The following is a 15,099-nucleotide window of genomic DNA, read 5'->3' as shown; positions in this document are numbered from 1 at the left end:
GGTTACGTATGAATTAATGCCAGTCCCAAGCTAACATGAACGAGCATTTGAAGACTGCATCCTCGCACATTAATTGCCACTTTCTCTCACTTAGCAATATCAATCATAAGAACGATGGTGCAGCATCCACGTTAAGCCCAGTTACAAGCATGAATGATGGTTAAACATCTGTGTTAAGATCAGTCACAACATGATGGTGCAAACAAATGCATCAAGTAAGAATGGTTAACAAAATAATGGCACAAAGGTATGTGTTCATTAAGATCGGTAGCATGTAATGATGTATCTCTATATAGCAAGAGGCCTCGACACATGCTAACACTGGCAATTCTGCAAGTCCTTTCCATCAAAGAATGTGAGCAGGTGTATCTTCTGCATGTAATAGCTCAAAACTAAAAGCCTTATAATTTAAGAAAGTGGACAGCTTTTCTTCTTTTTTTTTGGTTCATCAGCTTTCAAAATCTGGTATTCACTAAAATCCGCAAAAACCTATGTATTCACTACTTACACAACTACCATCATGAAATGACTCCATAAAGTTACAAGTCATTTCTCATGGCATAAAGGCAAACCTATCTATTTCCAGTTTCCCATCAGACACCCCCTGTTATATTTAAAACTTACTGAATCCCACTTCCAATGTACTTTCTTCTATTGACATCCAAACTTGCCCATAAGCTGTGATTAGAAAAGGAAAATAAATATGTCTGCGTATAAAATACATCTGAAAGACCTTGCATGCAGATCCCTTGGATCTTATTGTTCATGGGATAGACGTGGATTAATTGTGAGCAGTTTTCAAGCACTTTCTCTTCTCTTCGTTTTTTGCTCATTATTGTAAAGGCCACATATACGTCCACCTTCCTTCCTTTCATGTCTTGTGTGCTTCTGAGTTGTAAAGTCCCCTCTTGCACAGGAACTCACATGAGTTTCTTCTTTCCTTTCCCCACATTCTTCCTTTTGTACCTTTCGCTTTCTGATATTTCCTCTGCCTACTGCCCAGTGCTGCAGCTATCAGAGACCGCCAAAAGCTGATCGCTTTCCTCATAGCTGTTAAAGAATAATTCGTAGAATCCCCCAATGGCCATCCACTTCTTGCTTCAATTTGGAAATGAAGGGGAAAATAGAAATAAAAATTGAAGAAAAGCCTATGACCATCGCTTTCCAATTTCCATGACCAGTTCCATGCACTCAGATGCTTTTCTTCTCCAGGCCCATTCACAAAAAAGCATGTCAGAACTCATAAAAAAAATTGAAAGAAAAAATGTATGAGCACAAGCATATCATAACATCTAGTGTTATATTTCTTCATCGAGATGATCACATTCTCTTCATCAACCAAAAAAAAAAACAGCTAGCCAAGTTATGGATGCTACTCGTATGCAAGGAGGAGATGAAAGAAACAGTCGTTTCTTTGCACCATATGTATCAAATAAATCTCACAAATTTCTACGACATAATTGCATGAATATTTTCTTTTTCTTTTCATTTTTTTTCTCTTGGGAAAATGGTGGGGGAAGGATCTTTGCTATGTATAGCACTCACAATTTGATCAAAATGAGATTTTGGTGAGGTAACAAAAGCTCGGCCTTTGAAGAACTTCTGTGCCAATTTCTGATAGTTCTGCTGCTTGGTGGGAGGGTCGAGATTCACGCTACCAGGTCACTTCATTTTTTTTTTTCTCGAGCTCTTTCTTTAATGGGACAAGTGAAGCTTCATCAAACTATTCAAGGACCTAATTAGACAAAATCTGCTTGAGACAAGCATAAAACAAGCAATATCATTATCTACTGCCAAATTTAGAAAATTAAAAATCTTTTTTTTAAGAAAAGAGAAAATTAAATTAAATCATCCTTTTTGTTGAAAACATAAAGTCTCATAAAATAGATGAAACATGGAGAAGAACTTGCTCTACGATGCACACATACCAAAGTCTGCGCCAATTCCCTGATATTTGGCTTCACACCAAGATATTTAGAATTCAGAGCTGCAACAGTAAAAAAAGCTTCTTGAATTTGCAGAGGAATGGAGGTTATTACCAACTATACGAGTAGTGGGATTCGGAGACCTGTTATGTTTTCCCACGTCTTTCTTGAACTTTGCACTAAACGGTCTTCCCCTTTCGTCTCTCATCTCTTGAAATCTTCCTTATAAAAGAAGAGGTAAAGAAGAAATCCAAACAAGTCCATAGTTCAAGAAAGCCGTGGAAAAGCATATCCATAATCTCATTATCTTCTTGCCCAACAAAAACAAATGGATAGACGCTATGAATCTAAGATCTCTATGGAATCAAATCTCAAAAACCATTATAAACAAACTACTGTAAGTCACAACATGACAAAGAAAGCGAGCATTTTCCTCAATCAATAGCTCATATCAAAATGAGTGAACATACGTAGGAGTTGATATAAGAAAAGAAATTATATTGTATGCAATTGGCAGGGAAAAAGGAGTAAATCTAAGAAAAATGAAGTCAAAAGTATAACCATGAAAAGAAAAGCATAGAAGGTATGGAAATTTTAGAAGTTAAAGTATAATTTGAAAACGAATGGATTCAAGAAGGAAATTTGAATGTCGAGCAACAAATTAGACGATCATTAGGAATCCAAGAGCAAATGGATTGGACAAGGAGAATAAAAGTTTAGCATAAAGAATTATAGAAACTTATCTAAGTAGTGGGAGAATTGGAAAAGAGGTCTCAAGGGAGAGTAGAAGAAATATAGAAGTTTAGGAAAATAAGAGAGAAAATGGGAAAGAAAGAAGGAAAACAGGGGCGAAGAGGAGGTTGAAGGAAAAACAAGAGAAGCGCTTGGTGAGTGGAAAAAAGCCGTCCCACCCGGGCTTTTTAAGTAAAGCAAGCGGACAACCGTAAGGAGTCACCAAAACCAGCGGTCCAGATCCCCCACGTGCGCATGCGCCCTTCCGGTTCCACTCGCACGTTCCTCGAGCGAATAGTAACTCCACGCGTGTCCTTCTCGTCGTACGCCACGGTTGTCGTGCGGGGAGGGTGGCCGGGTTCGGCGAACCGCCTGCCGGCTCCTGTGGGTCGTCCATCACGGATTGGACGGTCGTCCGGCCCACGCTCCGGATTAACCGCCGAACCGTTCCAATAAAAAAAGCTTAGAACGTAAGGCTTTAAAAGAGAGCGACCGAAAGAAACGCCACCCATTTCATACGCTGGCGGCCGACGCTTGAGTTTTTAGCGTTGGAAGTCCATTTTTTCGGTCTCTTTTGCGTTTCTCTGCGGAGACTTAAATAGAAGCGGGTTCCGGCGCACCGGATTCTTCCGGAATAAGTGTTCTGAGCTCTGAAACAGCTGTGGTGTAAGCCACAAAAGAGGTGCAGACTGGCGATGGGTCCCAGTGATTGGCCACGAGCATGGGGTTAACGCTTCTTTCTAGCTCTGAGAAGCGAGGTTGGCCTGCATGGAAGTAAATAAAAGAATAAAAAAGAGGAGCAGGCGTGCCATTGTTGCCTTGGGGCCCACTCACATGGAAATGATCTTTCATTGCCGATGGGAGCATAGTGTAACTAACGGGCCACCTTTGTCTCCTCTTATTTAGGAAGAAGATGGATGCTTGTTGGGATTTTCTTTTTCTTTTTTTTTTAAAGATTCAAATTTTTGAATGAAAATGATGACATTGTTTTTCCTTGAAAAGATTCAAATTTTTAAAAATCCATTCTCAATAATTTTATATTACATATTTAAATGCGAGTACAAGCATTTATTGATGTCCAATGATTCCAAACCCAATTAAATTTTGGGGATGATAGGTCAGTAACCAAACGCATACACTCACTTAGCTCGATCTAGCATACCATACATATGACAAGATGTCACATATGCATCAAATTTGAATTTGAATTGAGTTACAACTAATACCTACAGTTCTGATTTGACACACTCTCTACTTTCTGTAACTCATTGTCTTTGTAATTACCAATTCTTTTAATAAAGTCTTAGGTGGCTTTTGCCTCCTTTAGTATATAAAAAAAGGGGCTAAACAATGGAAACTTAAAAAACCAAGTAATCCAAGTTTTTCTTACATTCTCACTTGATGTGGCACGAGAGGATTGGTGTGATTCTAAGCAGTCACCTAGGATGGAAATGACAAAGAACTCAATTAGGCATCTGAACTTTTTTAAAATTTTTTTTTTCCATAATGAAATATGTGGTCCTCTTTTACCTTAAGAGCTAGGTAGAGGGTTTCTCTCATGGTAGGAGATAGACATTGAGATTTATATTGACATCATGTGAAGTTGTCCAATAGTATAATAAAAAGATGCTCATGCCCAAACATCTTTTCAGTTTATCAATAATAAGTTAGGTGACAACAAAGAAAGAAACTCATTGGATGACAAGGTCTTAGCAACAAACCTACTCATAGTGCAATTAGAAAAATAAACCTGAAGTGGGGCTTCCATGTCCCACTGTAAAGAGGGCTCCGAGATAAAGAAAAAGTTTTAAATCACAAAAGCTTTGCTACATTGCCTTTGCCATGAATGCAAAGCAAGTAGCTATCAAGAGGCCTATATAATTTGCGCAAGCTTGTAGATTTCCCACAGGACAATTTGTACCTACCACTATGAATCCGTGACACTGGAGGCATAGCTTACCACCACTTCGAATCCGTGATGTTAGTGATCGTATCTTAATAGGATTTAAACGACATCCAATTCTACGATATGGATATCGTGGACCACATCATAGATGATGGACCACTGTGGAAAATTAATTCATGACAACTAAAGCGAGGCCTCGTCTACCATAAGGCTTTGCATGGTCTAGTAGTCTGTCCGCTACCTTTTGTTTTTAGATGGCATCTGCACAAAGGTGCAAGAATAAGGCCATCGCTGGAACTCACCCGTATAGCATCCACAACTATCAAAAAAAATCATCATAAAAGGACTGATTTTTGACACATGAAATCATGAAAAGAAGCATGAATAGTCGAAATCATGCAAATGAAATAGTTCATGGTGAGTGTATGCATTTGCTGCATGTATACCCTCTTCAATGTTTGAATTTATATGATTTCTATTTGCATGTATATCCTCATAAAATATTTATTTTTTATGTGTGTGTATATATATATATATATTTGCATACGTACCAATGTCATCTAATACTATTAAGAAATGAGTGCTTTAAAATTTAAATGATCGAAATATTCTCAATAGGTAACATACAAGAAAAAATTTCTCAGGATATACATGCAAATAGTAACTTTGTATGGTTATTCATGCAAATTCGAATATTTAGAATGAGATATAAGCAAACTATCTACTTTTTTTTTTTTGACCGCTTGTTTAAGAACAACATTAGTAGTACATTTCAGGACATCAGAAATGTCATACTTTTTTTAAATGACCTACTTGAATTTTGTAATTACTCGCATATGTCTGTAATGACACTGCTGTTTATGTTTAATGCCTGAATACTGCAATTAAAGTTAGGATTTATGACACCCACACAATGCTCAAAGTGCCTACTTTTGATAATACAGGTACTCATACTTCCATGGATCAGGCTTCTCACGACAGTGGATGTACTCCAAGGTGAAAGCTCTTGAATTCTCCGTTCTGGTCAGCTCTTTTCTTTTAAACAGATGGTGCAGGTCAACCTGACCCTAGAGCAGCTTCATTTCTTCTCTGCCTTGTTCCAGCTGTTAGGTGTCGTGATGGTAATGTTGCAAATTATAAAGCTGCTAGATTTTCATGATTAGTAATGTTTGCAAATTATAAAGCTGCTAGATTTCATGATAGTAATGTTGCAAAAATTATATAGCCGCCTAGGTTTCATGATGGTAATGTTGCAAACTACATAGCTGCTAGGTTTCATGATGGTAATGTCGAAAATTATAAAAGCTGTTAGGTTTATGATATCAATGCTGCAAATTCTGAAGGTGTTTGGTTTTATGATGTAATGCTGTAAGTTATAAAGCTGTTAGGTTTCATGAAAGTAATGACGGCCGACCAAAATATTAACCCATCAGGATCCCCCCAACAACATTTGTCGTACATGTTTCAGAGTCCAACTTGATGCCATACAGAGATTCAATACACTAGCTACAAATCATGCAATTATAACACCCTAAGTAGCACGTACTGCTTTAAGAGCAATACTTCAGTAGGACACTCATTTCTATGGGACCAAAACCCTCAACTCTTATATAGCTTGCATGTAAGAGGTTGGAATGTCTCCTATTAGACCACATTCAGTTGATGTTCTTCAGTTGATGTCTCCTATTATATAGCTGAGAATTTTTGTATACACATAACAAAATATCACTAATAATAAGATTACATTACCATTTATGAATTTACTCATGAACCATGATCCTAGATTGCCATGATGTTAAAGATAAGGTAATAGCGATCTTGTTAACTTCTTTATCGATTAGTCACAAGAAAAGAAACGTATTTGAAGTATGCTAAACCTACTTCTTTGGCTGTATTAGAGCATGACTAGACTAAACAAAATATTAATCCTTACCCAAACTCTGCTTACATGTATGAGGACAAAACGAATATAGTTTTAAAGTTCTTCGCAACTGGATCTGTAAACAAATAGTTCTTATATAAATCTCAACATGCATGTTGCTTGGACTGCTGCAGTATTCCACAGCATTATCCATCTCATTGCATGTGGATCGGTTCGATGCCTATCATATCTTATTTGGACATGGCCCTACATGGCTACATGAAGTTTAACAGCAATGTTTCAGCTGAAAGCTGTCTTGCCTCCAATCTATTATTAGATGTAAGTCTTATTCTTATGTCCCATATCTGGGCATACGTATTCGATATGTTCTTATTTCTCTAATAATATCTTGCAGGGAATGCTGTATTACTTGACTGTTGCCACAAGGGTGCACGCTTGGAGCAAGTGGCAGCCAAATGGGTCCTTAGTACGACTTTGTTCTGAAATAGACTAATATTTGATGAGGCTCCTTTTAAAAGAGGTAAGAGACTTTGCCTAATATCTGAAGCAAACCACCCGGAAAAATAGGATTTGATTCCTCTTGTAAGTTTTGGCTTGCAGAATTTATTTGTTAAGGAAGATTCTCTTTTGCAAGCAAGCCATAATTCCAAGAGAGAAGGATGGGTAGGCTGTCCCACCCACCTCGTGGCTTCTTCTTGATGCATTCGATTCCCTATCAAATTGTGTTAAGGCATGGTGCATAGTGTCATTGCTTGCTAACTTTCCTGTTTGATAGTCACGTATAAAAAGTTTTCTTGTTCAGTTCTCCGGTATCGTTCCAGATTTCGAATCGTAAAGCTTGTAACCCTGTTCCTCTGGGCCTTGTTGAGGCACCCTTGATTTCATCATAACACTATATAAAAAGGACTTAATTTCTCAACTTTTCGATTTCCATACCGACCTAATTAGTTATAATCTCGCTTAAAATGTTTAAACAATACTATCCTAAGTCCAAGGGGAAATCTCACATTGCTGACGTCCAAGAAATAGTCCAAAGAGGAGCACTGCTTGAGTTAGGAGTTTCTTGGTTGTAGTTCCATATCGATAATCTAAATCATTGATATTTATTGGCTATAGCAAAACTTAGATTATACAGATTAAGAATGCAAAATACCAAATAAATTCTAAGTAGTTTTATGAATAAGTAAATATTAGCATCTAAATTATGTTAAAAACTTATGAAATTTTATTATAATATCTACAAACTTCAGTGGCAGCCACACGTAACTTGCATTCGTATCAAAACTAGTATCTAATAAAATGAGAGATGGTTTTCCATCATTCTGAATTATAAATAAATAAACAGAAAAAACATAACCTTCATGTGGTTCTTGCTTCGCGAAGTGGAGTTCACTTTGCGTTCAACTACATAAATAGGAAGGTTTGCTTACATTTACAAGGACAGAATCTAAAAATTTGGATGAGATTCCAATAAACTCATATAATTAGCTTCCAAGCATGAATACTCAACTACTTTGGCAAAAAGAATGCCTTAAAAAAATTTGCACATAAAAAATGAATCAATCCGACGTGGATCCAACATCAAATGGTTTATTGTTTTCCTTGTCTCCTTTTGAGGAAAACCGTACTTTTTTTAAATTTGAAAGGTGACAAACCTTCAAGCTCCATTGACCTTTGAGAATGAGATCAATGTACTCCCACACGAAGCAAAATACTGCTGATTCCTCTATTTTGCCTTGCATACAAGAGCCCTCCATCAACTGTAGGTGATTGTTCAAAGTTTACAGTATGTACCAGCTCTATCGAATGGCTTCATTTTTATTTTTTATTTTGAAGTAAATATCGAATGGCTTCATTGCATGTCATGTGTACTAGCTACTTCCTAGCAGGGGAGAATTCCTGGGCTTGTACTGATAAGATGGCATTCCTGCTCTTAAAACTCAGAAACTGATACTAACGTAGGAGAGAATATTTGAAAAACTTGGTTACAATAGGTTACCAAAAATTCAGCCATCCGTGACAAAGCGTAATGGCAGTCCATTTCCCCCGGGTTGCGGATGAAATCCCAATGGAAGCAGGCAGAGGGTGCTTTTAAGAATAGTTTAGGTTTTTGCGGATGAAAAAAAAATCTACTCTGACTAAAAAAAGAAAAAAAAAAGAAAGATGAAGTTTGGCGGTAGCTTCGAGGCTCGATATCACCGGCCTAGAAAATAAAAAATAACGTAGCTTTGATCTTGGAAAAAAAAAAGTTGTTTTCAGGTTAAATGCAGACGTGCCCATTTGTACATATATGTGGGCTAGTGGGTTTGGACTTTAGATTGCTTATTCCAATGGTGCTAAGGGAGGCCCATATCTCAAGATACCTACTAGGTGACTGGGCTTAATTGGGTGGATAATTCTTTGCGGCCCATACCTCGAGTCGGCCATGGACATATTTAGAGACATCGAAGAACCAGCCATTGAAGGCTGACTGAAACATTTGTCGGTTTCAGTTTCAAAGTAATGAAATCCGCTATGATATGTATCAAATAATTAATTGCTCTTATTTTGAATGCTATCATATTAAGCAATATTGTTGTATAATAAGCAATCACTGGTATTTGCCACTAATATATTTTTATATGCAACATAATATCTTCCAATTTAAATGTTTGTATTTTAGCTGAAAGAATATCTCTTTTTTTTCACTTAATAGAAACTAACAAAGCTGAACATATCTTTATTTTCTATTGTTGTCTGTTACTTATAATTTGAGTTGAAATGAAGCAATTAAGAAAGAATTAGGTAAACAAGGTTTTTCTTTCTTTTTTTTTTTTTTGATGAAGACGGAGGCAAAGCCATCCGGCCTTTATTAGAATAGTTGCGTTAAAGAAACTATTTATAAAAAGTTTGCAAAAAAAATATAAAAAGGTACTAAAATTTTTTTTACAAAAGATGGTGGTCGGTACATGACATGTTAAAAGATCCAACAAGCTGAAAATTTCATAAGTAATTTGAAGGATCTATGTATCTTCAATATGCAACTATATAACCCTGTATTCAAATCTTGATAAACTTTTTAAAAATATTTTCAAAAACAAGTTACTTAATTAAAAGAACGGCCGTATTCCCTTTTTTTTTCATCTTAATTAAGATTGGCTTTTATAAGAGGATGGAATTGTGCCGTATTGTGCAATGTAAATGCCACCATTGCCTTTTGAGAAGCAAATGAAAAAATGAAGCAAGAATGAAATGTTATATCACCATCCTAATTCTAGGATTGATGATATTTTGTTATCTTTCAAGTGGGAGCCATGATATTAATGACTCCAAAGATGCATCAAGCTCACATCATTAATCACATCGATAATCAATTTTCAACATAAGATCAACTTTAATCTCCTGGTGCTTAAACTGTCGTTTTTTCCTTGATTTTTTTAATTATTATGATATTATATTTTACCCAATCAAAAAACTTATGATATTATATTTTGCTGTCGCCATTTCAACTCCAAAATGGAGAAGCCCACCAATGGCGCCACCAGTCCCCGCAAGCAGCAGCCATCTGGCCGCCGCCGACGATGACCTCGACTCCGCCCTGACCCCCTCTCCGCCTCCACTGGGCAGGTCGTCACCTGCTTCGAGAACAGGTACCGCGTCGTCCACGGTCTCGTCAACACCATCTACGTCCTCGGCATCAGCACGTACCGTCAACCAGGCCGTCAGCGTCGTCCCCTCCAACGGCGATGCCGCCACGCCTAGCAACAGCAACATCAGAGGACGGAGCAGAGGGAGTTGAGGGAGAGGAGGAAGATGAAGAGGCGGGCGTGAGGAAGGGGAGGAGGCGAGAGGGGTTTCGTGGGAGTCGACGATCGATGGCTCCCAAGATGGTGGTGATGAAGGGAGCTTGGTGTGAGAAGGAGGAGGACAGAACAATGGGAAACCATGAGGACCGCGAGGAGAAGGGAAAAGGGCACTTTAGTATTTTTATGCCTGCTCGTCAATGATATTGGGAGCCACCTAAAGAGCTGTATCATATTGATACATGAAAATAGTTTGATGGTCTTCATTGCAAATTGTTTAAATATTTTAGGACTCAAGTGTGATTTGTTGAAACTTGGGGGATCAAAATATTTTTTTTTTCGAATAAGAAAAGCCAGCTTTATTGTTGCAATCCTCTCTTATTAAAGGTTCAATGACAAAATATTAGAATTTAACCTTTTTTACTTTGCCAGCAAGATTTCAATCCTCTACTTTTAAATATTGATTAAAATAATTCCCAATCCAAAAGAAAAGGATGAGATGAAATTTTTGAACGGAGAAAAGAAAAAAAAGATTTTAAAGCTTGCAACGAACAGAACCTTGCAAGCAAAGAATTTTGATATCTTTTTTTTTTTTTTGGCTAAACAGGAGTCAAACTACATAAGTACGAACACATTAATAAAATCAAAAAATAGAATATCACAAAATATCCTAGGTAAATCCTTTTCGGATCCACAAGGTGCCACCGGAGTGATTAGCCGCATAAGCGACCACCTAGTCTTTAGCATATTGATCTCCTTAAAGACACACTTGGCTAAAAGTCATTCCCGTCCCCCCCATCACCAAATATCCCGAAGCAGAGGGGTGTCTCTACTCTAGCCACTTGGCTCCCCTGAATCCAACTCACTAGTGACTGAGTCACCATCATGATGATAAAGTGGCCAGCATCACCTGTCGAGCATAACAAATACCTGCCCAAGCCGCTCGCAGTTCAGCTCTGAGAACAATTGTGTCCGACAACTGACAGCCACCAGCCGTCACCACCCTCGAGCGCGAGTCTCTAATAACAAAGCCCGCGCCTTCTTGTACCCTCCATCCAGTACTGACCCATCGAAGTTAACCTTAAAAAACTCGGGGTGAAGGCTTCGAGGTGAAGAACACCATCCGTAGCGTTACTTGAGCATAATAAGAGTCCCAAATATTTTGAGCTATTAAAGGCCCGCCTACAGAGGTACCCCGAGAAAACTCCACTGCTGTACTCGGCCCGCTCTACCGCGAACTACGGAGATAGGCTGTGTTCGCGAAAGTTCAAGTATCAGACCTAGCGGGCATTACATAGTCGCTCCAAAAGTCATATGACGTAGTTGGGGCTGCTAGACCATCGCGTGATGGTCTGCACCAATTGGTCCTTTTGCTTTCACTTCTCTTAGCATCCATTCGAAACTAATTTTATAAAGATTAGAAAATAAATAACATAGGAGTTATCTTTTTATTATGAATTTGTAATTGTTCGCTAAAAGCTAGTGCGTCCTTTTAGAGAAAAGTTTTGAAGGACGTTTCATAACTCAAGGAAGACCGGTGAATCCAAGAGATTGTCTCTGTGCATGAAAAAAGTATAAAATATTGCACTACAGCATGAAAGGTGCCAAAATCTCTTAGGATACGAAAACTATAATATCCAAGATTTTCAATAGGGCTAACCAAAAGATTTGTTTGGAACTGTTAAAAAAATCGGTCTAGAGGCACCCTAATTTAAATTGGCCCATCAGCCATATAATATTTGATTATTTATATTGCAACGATAATGCCACTTACATAGCCAAATTACCATATTAGTAATAAAATATTAGAAAGGTGTTACAGTAATTAAGACTTAACCACGTCCCCGATAGAGATTTCATAAATAAAAATAAAATGTTCAAATCAATGATGTCTTTGTTCTAGTCCGAAGAAGAAAAGATTAAAGTAATGGCTAAGGAGAGAAAATGGGCTACTGTCAAAAAAACTAAAGATTATATAGAGTAAATGCATGTCGCTTTTCAACGCGGTGTCGTGGTGTAGTTGGTTATCACGTCAGTCTAACACACTGAAGGTCTCCGGTTCGAGTCCGGGCGACGCCACGGTTTTTTTTTTTATATTATCTTACGTAAGCATTCCTCTTTTAATTCTTTTTCAAATTACTTAAGCACTTCTCTTCAAGTATTCATAAAGCTCTCTGCTTTATAGATGGGCCTTTCACCATGGCAGACTCTTTCCAAAAAGCTTCTCCTACTTTACAGCCCACACCTCCAAGTAAAAAAGAAAAAAAGCTTCTCCCTCCTACTTTACAACCCACACCTCCAAGTAAAAAAAGAAGAAAACGATGGCTCTTCCCTCTGACGCCAGAAAGGACACCAGAAACCAAACCAAGAATTTTATTTTTTGTTAAGACCAAATGCATGGCCGCTTCTGCTTAAAGGTTCGATCAACTTGACTAATGATGCAAGAGATTTTCCTCCTTTTCCCAAAGTTTCCTATGCCCATATTCCCTGTCCCACTCAAATTTTCCTTGGACGCTGATGTTTGGGGTCCACCGGCAAGCAAAATTCAAGCTAGAGTCCAAAGAGAGATCTAGAAAAAAAGATCTTTGAACTAAGAGTGTAGTTCAAACATGAGACCATTCTCCAGGATTGCCTGAGACTACACTCTATGAAGGGAAACTAATGTATGACAGTGGATTAATGGGTGGAGAGACGCATGGAGGCGGACGGATGTCGGAGATGCAACAATGGGTCAGTTTGCCTGCAAATGATCCCGTAGTTTGCACATCCTCAACATCGTTTCTTGAGACCGGTGATCCTTCAAGAGCTTGGAACAATGAGATTTTGTGAGTATCATTGATGATCTTCCCACTTTTTTACCTTCCAACAACATGTTATGTTCTGCGTGATAACTGGATTCACGTCCATGTAAGTTTGGTCCCTTAATCGAGAAAGAGGAATCCAAGGTTGAGCTTATGTTGTCCAGCCTTTTCTTAATTTGCCTCGCACTGATCATTTGATTTCTTTGTGTAGTTAGTGTACTTTTCTTCTAGGGAAAAAGGGAGGAAAACACGACTTGTAGTTGCTAATTACTTTACGTATACGTTGAGCTAGAAAAATAGGCCAATATGACTTCTTTCTTTCCGCTTTCTTTCCTCCAATTTGTAGCGGCCGAAGCAGCTCTTATATGAGCGATTGGATTGCAGAAGCAGCACCTGTCCAAGCCATCAAAGAAGACAACCATCGGCAGCATTCAGTGCAACCACTTCATCGTTTTTCCGCAAAGATTCCATTTTCGTTGCTTAAGAACACTGAAGGAGGAGCGTGCCCACCTTTTCCTCTGCTGAATCAGAGCGGCCATCCATTATTACGCGATAACATCGAATTAAGAAGCCATCTCCTGATAACTGCAGCTTTTCTTTTCGACAAAAGCAGTTGGAAAAACCCATAACCTCCCGTATTACACCACTTAAGGTAAGTCTACAAACAATCATGCGCGTAGAAAGCCGAAGAACTCATAACTATACCATGCTATATTTCGGTCTTCCAGGTTCGAAAAGAGAACTTGGTGACAGAATCGCCGCGCTGCAGCAGCTGGTTTCACCATTCGGGAAGGTGCAAATATTCAGAACTGATGACTGTTTACGTGCTCAAAAACTAGATGATAAGCTGAATACCAAAATGATCACTCCTGTTCCTTCCTGCCACTAAACTAAAATCCTTATTCAATTCATTCTTTGGATATATGCATCTTTTCAGACTGACACGGCCTCCGTGTTGTTGGATGCAATTGAATACATCAAATGTCTTCATGAGCAGTTGACTGTATGTTATTGGACCCCAGAAAGCTTTTAGAAACTGCCATTTTGTTATAGATAGATTATGTTGTTCATAAATGATGAATCTTACATTTTTCAATTCTAATTTCAGGTACTATGCTCTCCATATGTGAAGATGGTTTGTATCTTTTCTGTATTAATTAGCCATCAAATTCTAATTAATATCACCTAGAGACTTGAATGTTATTGATTTACAGCAAAATATGTGATAAAAGTTAACCAAGGTGATGATATGGCTCGGTTAGCTGGTGTTGCTGCTGTTAAGCAAACTAGAGCTTCACATAATCATGGAACGAAACTAAAACTAACCAAATTGTGATCATTGACACATGAACATTGCATTAATTTGAGGTCAAAAGTCTTTCAAATTTCCGAAAGAAATTTCTTGAATTTTTCTCTTCGTTCCTAGCAATCCTTGATGGCAAATTTCAATTTTCAGTTATGAATATTTTTTCTTATGCTTTCCAGAGCTATGAAATTACGGAAATGGGAGGTAAAGAGGACTTGAGAAATAGAGGACTGTGTTTGGCTCCCATCTCCACCATTTGCAATGTAGGGAAGGACACCTCCATCAACTCTTGGGCTCCCATGACTGGCAGAAGCTATTGGTAAGTACTCATACTTGCTTGAGGATGTCTAGAGGGAGTCGAGTCTCATGCCTAACCACTGGTAATGTTTACTTAGAATAGAGAGCGTCTTTTAATGCTTTCCAAAAGAAATTAATACATCTACTCAAGATGTGTTTAATTGTATACATTAGATCAAAACAGGTGTTGGTTATTCATGAACACCATAGCTTTTCTTTCCTTCTCTCTCTCTCTCTCTCTCTCTCTCTCTTTGTTGACGGTGAATTTTGTAGCTTTTGTCAATTGCGAAAATGCTGAAATGGAATTTTGTAGTTGGCTTTTTGGGAACTTCTGTTATTTTCTCCATGAGACCAATAGGGAGAAGACTAGCCTACCATTGGACAAAATGGAAAGAACATAAATATCTAAATTACTGTGTAGGATTACAGTTGTATCACTAATTAATTAGCTTAAATAAATTACAGAAA

General features: G+C 38.0%; 1 protein-coding gene, 1 long non-coding RNA gene and 1 other non-coding gene across 5 annotated transcripts; 2 read left to right on the top strand and 1 right to left on the bottom strand.

The window, feature by feature from the left end:
* Positions 1-407: 407 nt before the first annotated feature.
* Positions 408-3,142, bottom strand: LOC108511685. Its single transcript, XR_005506709.1, has 2 exons — positions 1,929-3,142; positions 408-1,750 (listed from the first exon to the last, which is right to left on the bottom strand). It is a non-coding gene; the product is annotated as an uncharacterized LOC108511685 (long non-coding RNA).
* A 9,090-nt stretch (positions 3,143-12,232) lies between these two features.
* TRNAV-AAC lies at positions 12,233-12,306 on the top strand. Its single transcript has one exon. It is a non-coding gene; the product is annotated as a tRNA-Val (tRNA).
* A 500-nt stretch (positions 12,307-12,806) lies between these two features.
* On the top strand, positions 12,807-14,853 carry LOC103717025 (transcription factor bHLH153-like). 3 transcript variants are annotated; one of them, XR_005506708.1, is made up of 6 exons: positions 12,815-13,052; positions 13,375-13,680; positions 13,757-13,821; positions 13,966-14,031; positions 14,137-14,163; positions 14,514-14,851. XR_005506708.1 is itself a non-coding variant. In XM_039115105.1 (5 exons), the coding sequence occupies exons 2-5, from the start codon at positions 13,699-13,701 to the stop codon at positions 14,655-14,657; spliced, it is 360 nt and encodes a 119-aa protein (XP_038971033.1). In that variant the 5' UTR covers positions 12,807-13,052; positions 13,413-13,698; the 3' UTR covers positions 14,658-14,853. The 3 variants fall into 3 exon arrangements, 2 of the variants coding, with proteins under 2 accessions (XP_038971033.1, XP_038971032.1); XM_039115105.1 differs by having other exon boundaries at positions 12,807-13,052; positions 13,413-13,821; positions 14,514-14,853; XM_039115104.1 differs by having other exon boundaries at positions 13,375-13,821; positions 14,514-14,853.
* Positions 14,854-15,099: the final 246 nt, after the last annotated feature.

The sequence above is a fragment of the Phoenix dactylifera genome, chromosome 17 (assembly GCF_009389715.1).
Source record: "Phoenix dactylifera cultivar Barhee BC4 chromosome 17, palm_55x_up_171113_PBpolish2nd_filt_p, whole genome shotgun sequence".
Taxonomy (NCBI): Eukaryota; Viridiplantae; Streptophyta; class Magnoliopsida; order Arecales; family Arecaceae; genus Phoenix; species Phoenix dactylifera.
Note: the sequence above shows the minus strand (reverse complement) of the source record. Positions and strands in the feature narration are given on the sequence as shown.

Coding starts and splice junctions, on each gene's coding strand:
- LOC103717025 (XM_039115105.1), top strand. CDS start 13,699: ATGCGCGTAGAAAGCCGAAGAACTCATAACTATACCATGCTATATTTC. Junction 13,822..13,965: donor TGGTTTCACCATTCGGGAAG/GTGCAAATATTC, acceptor GCATCTTTTCAG/ACTGACACGGCCTCCGTGTT. Junction 14,032..14,136: donor GTCTTCATGAGCAGTTGACT/GTATGTTATTGG, acceptor TTCTAATTTCAG/GTACTATGCTCTCCATATGT.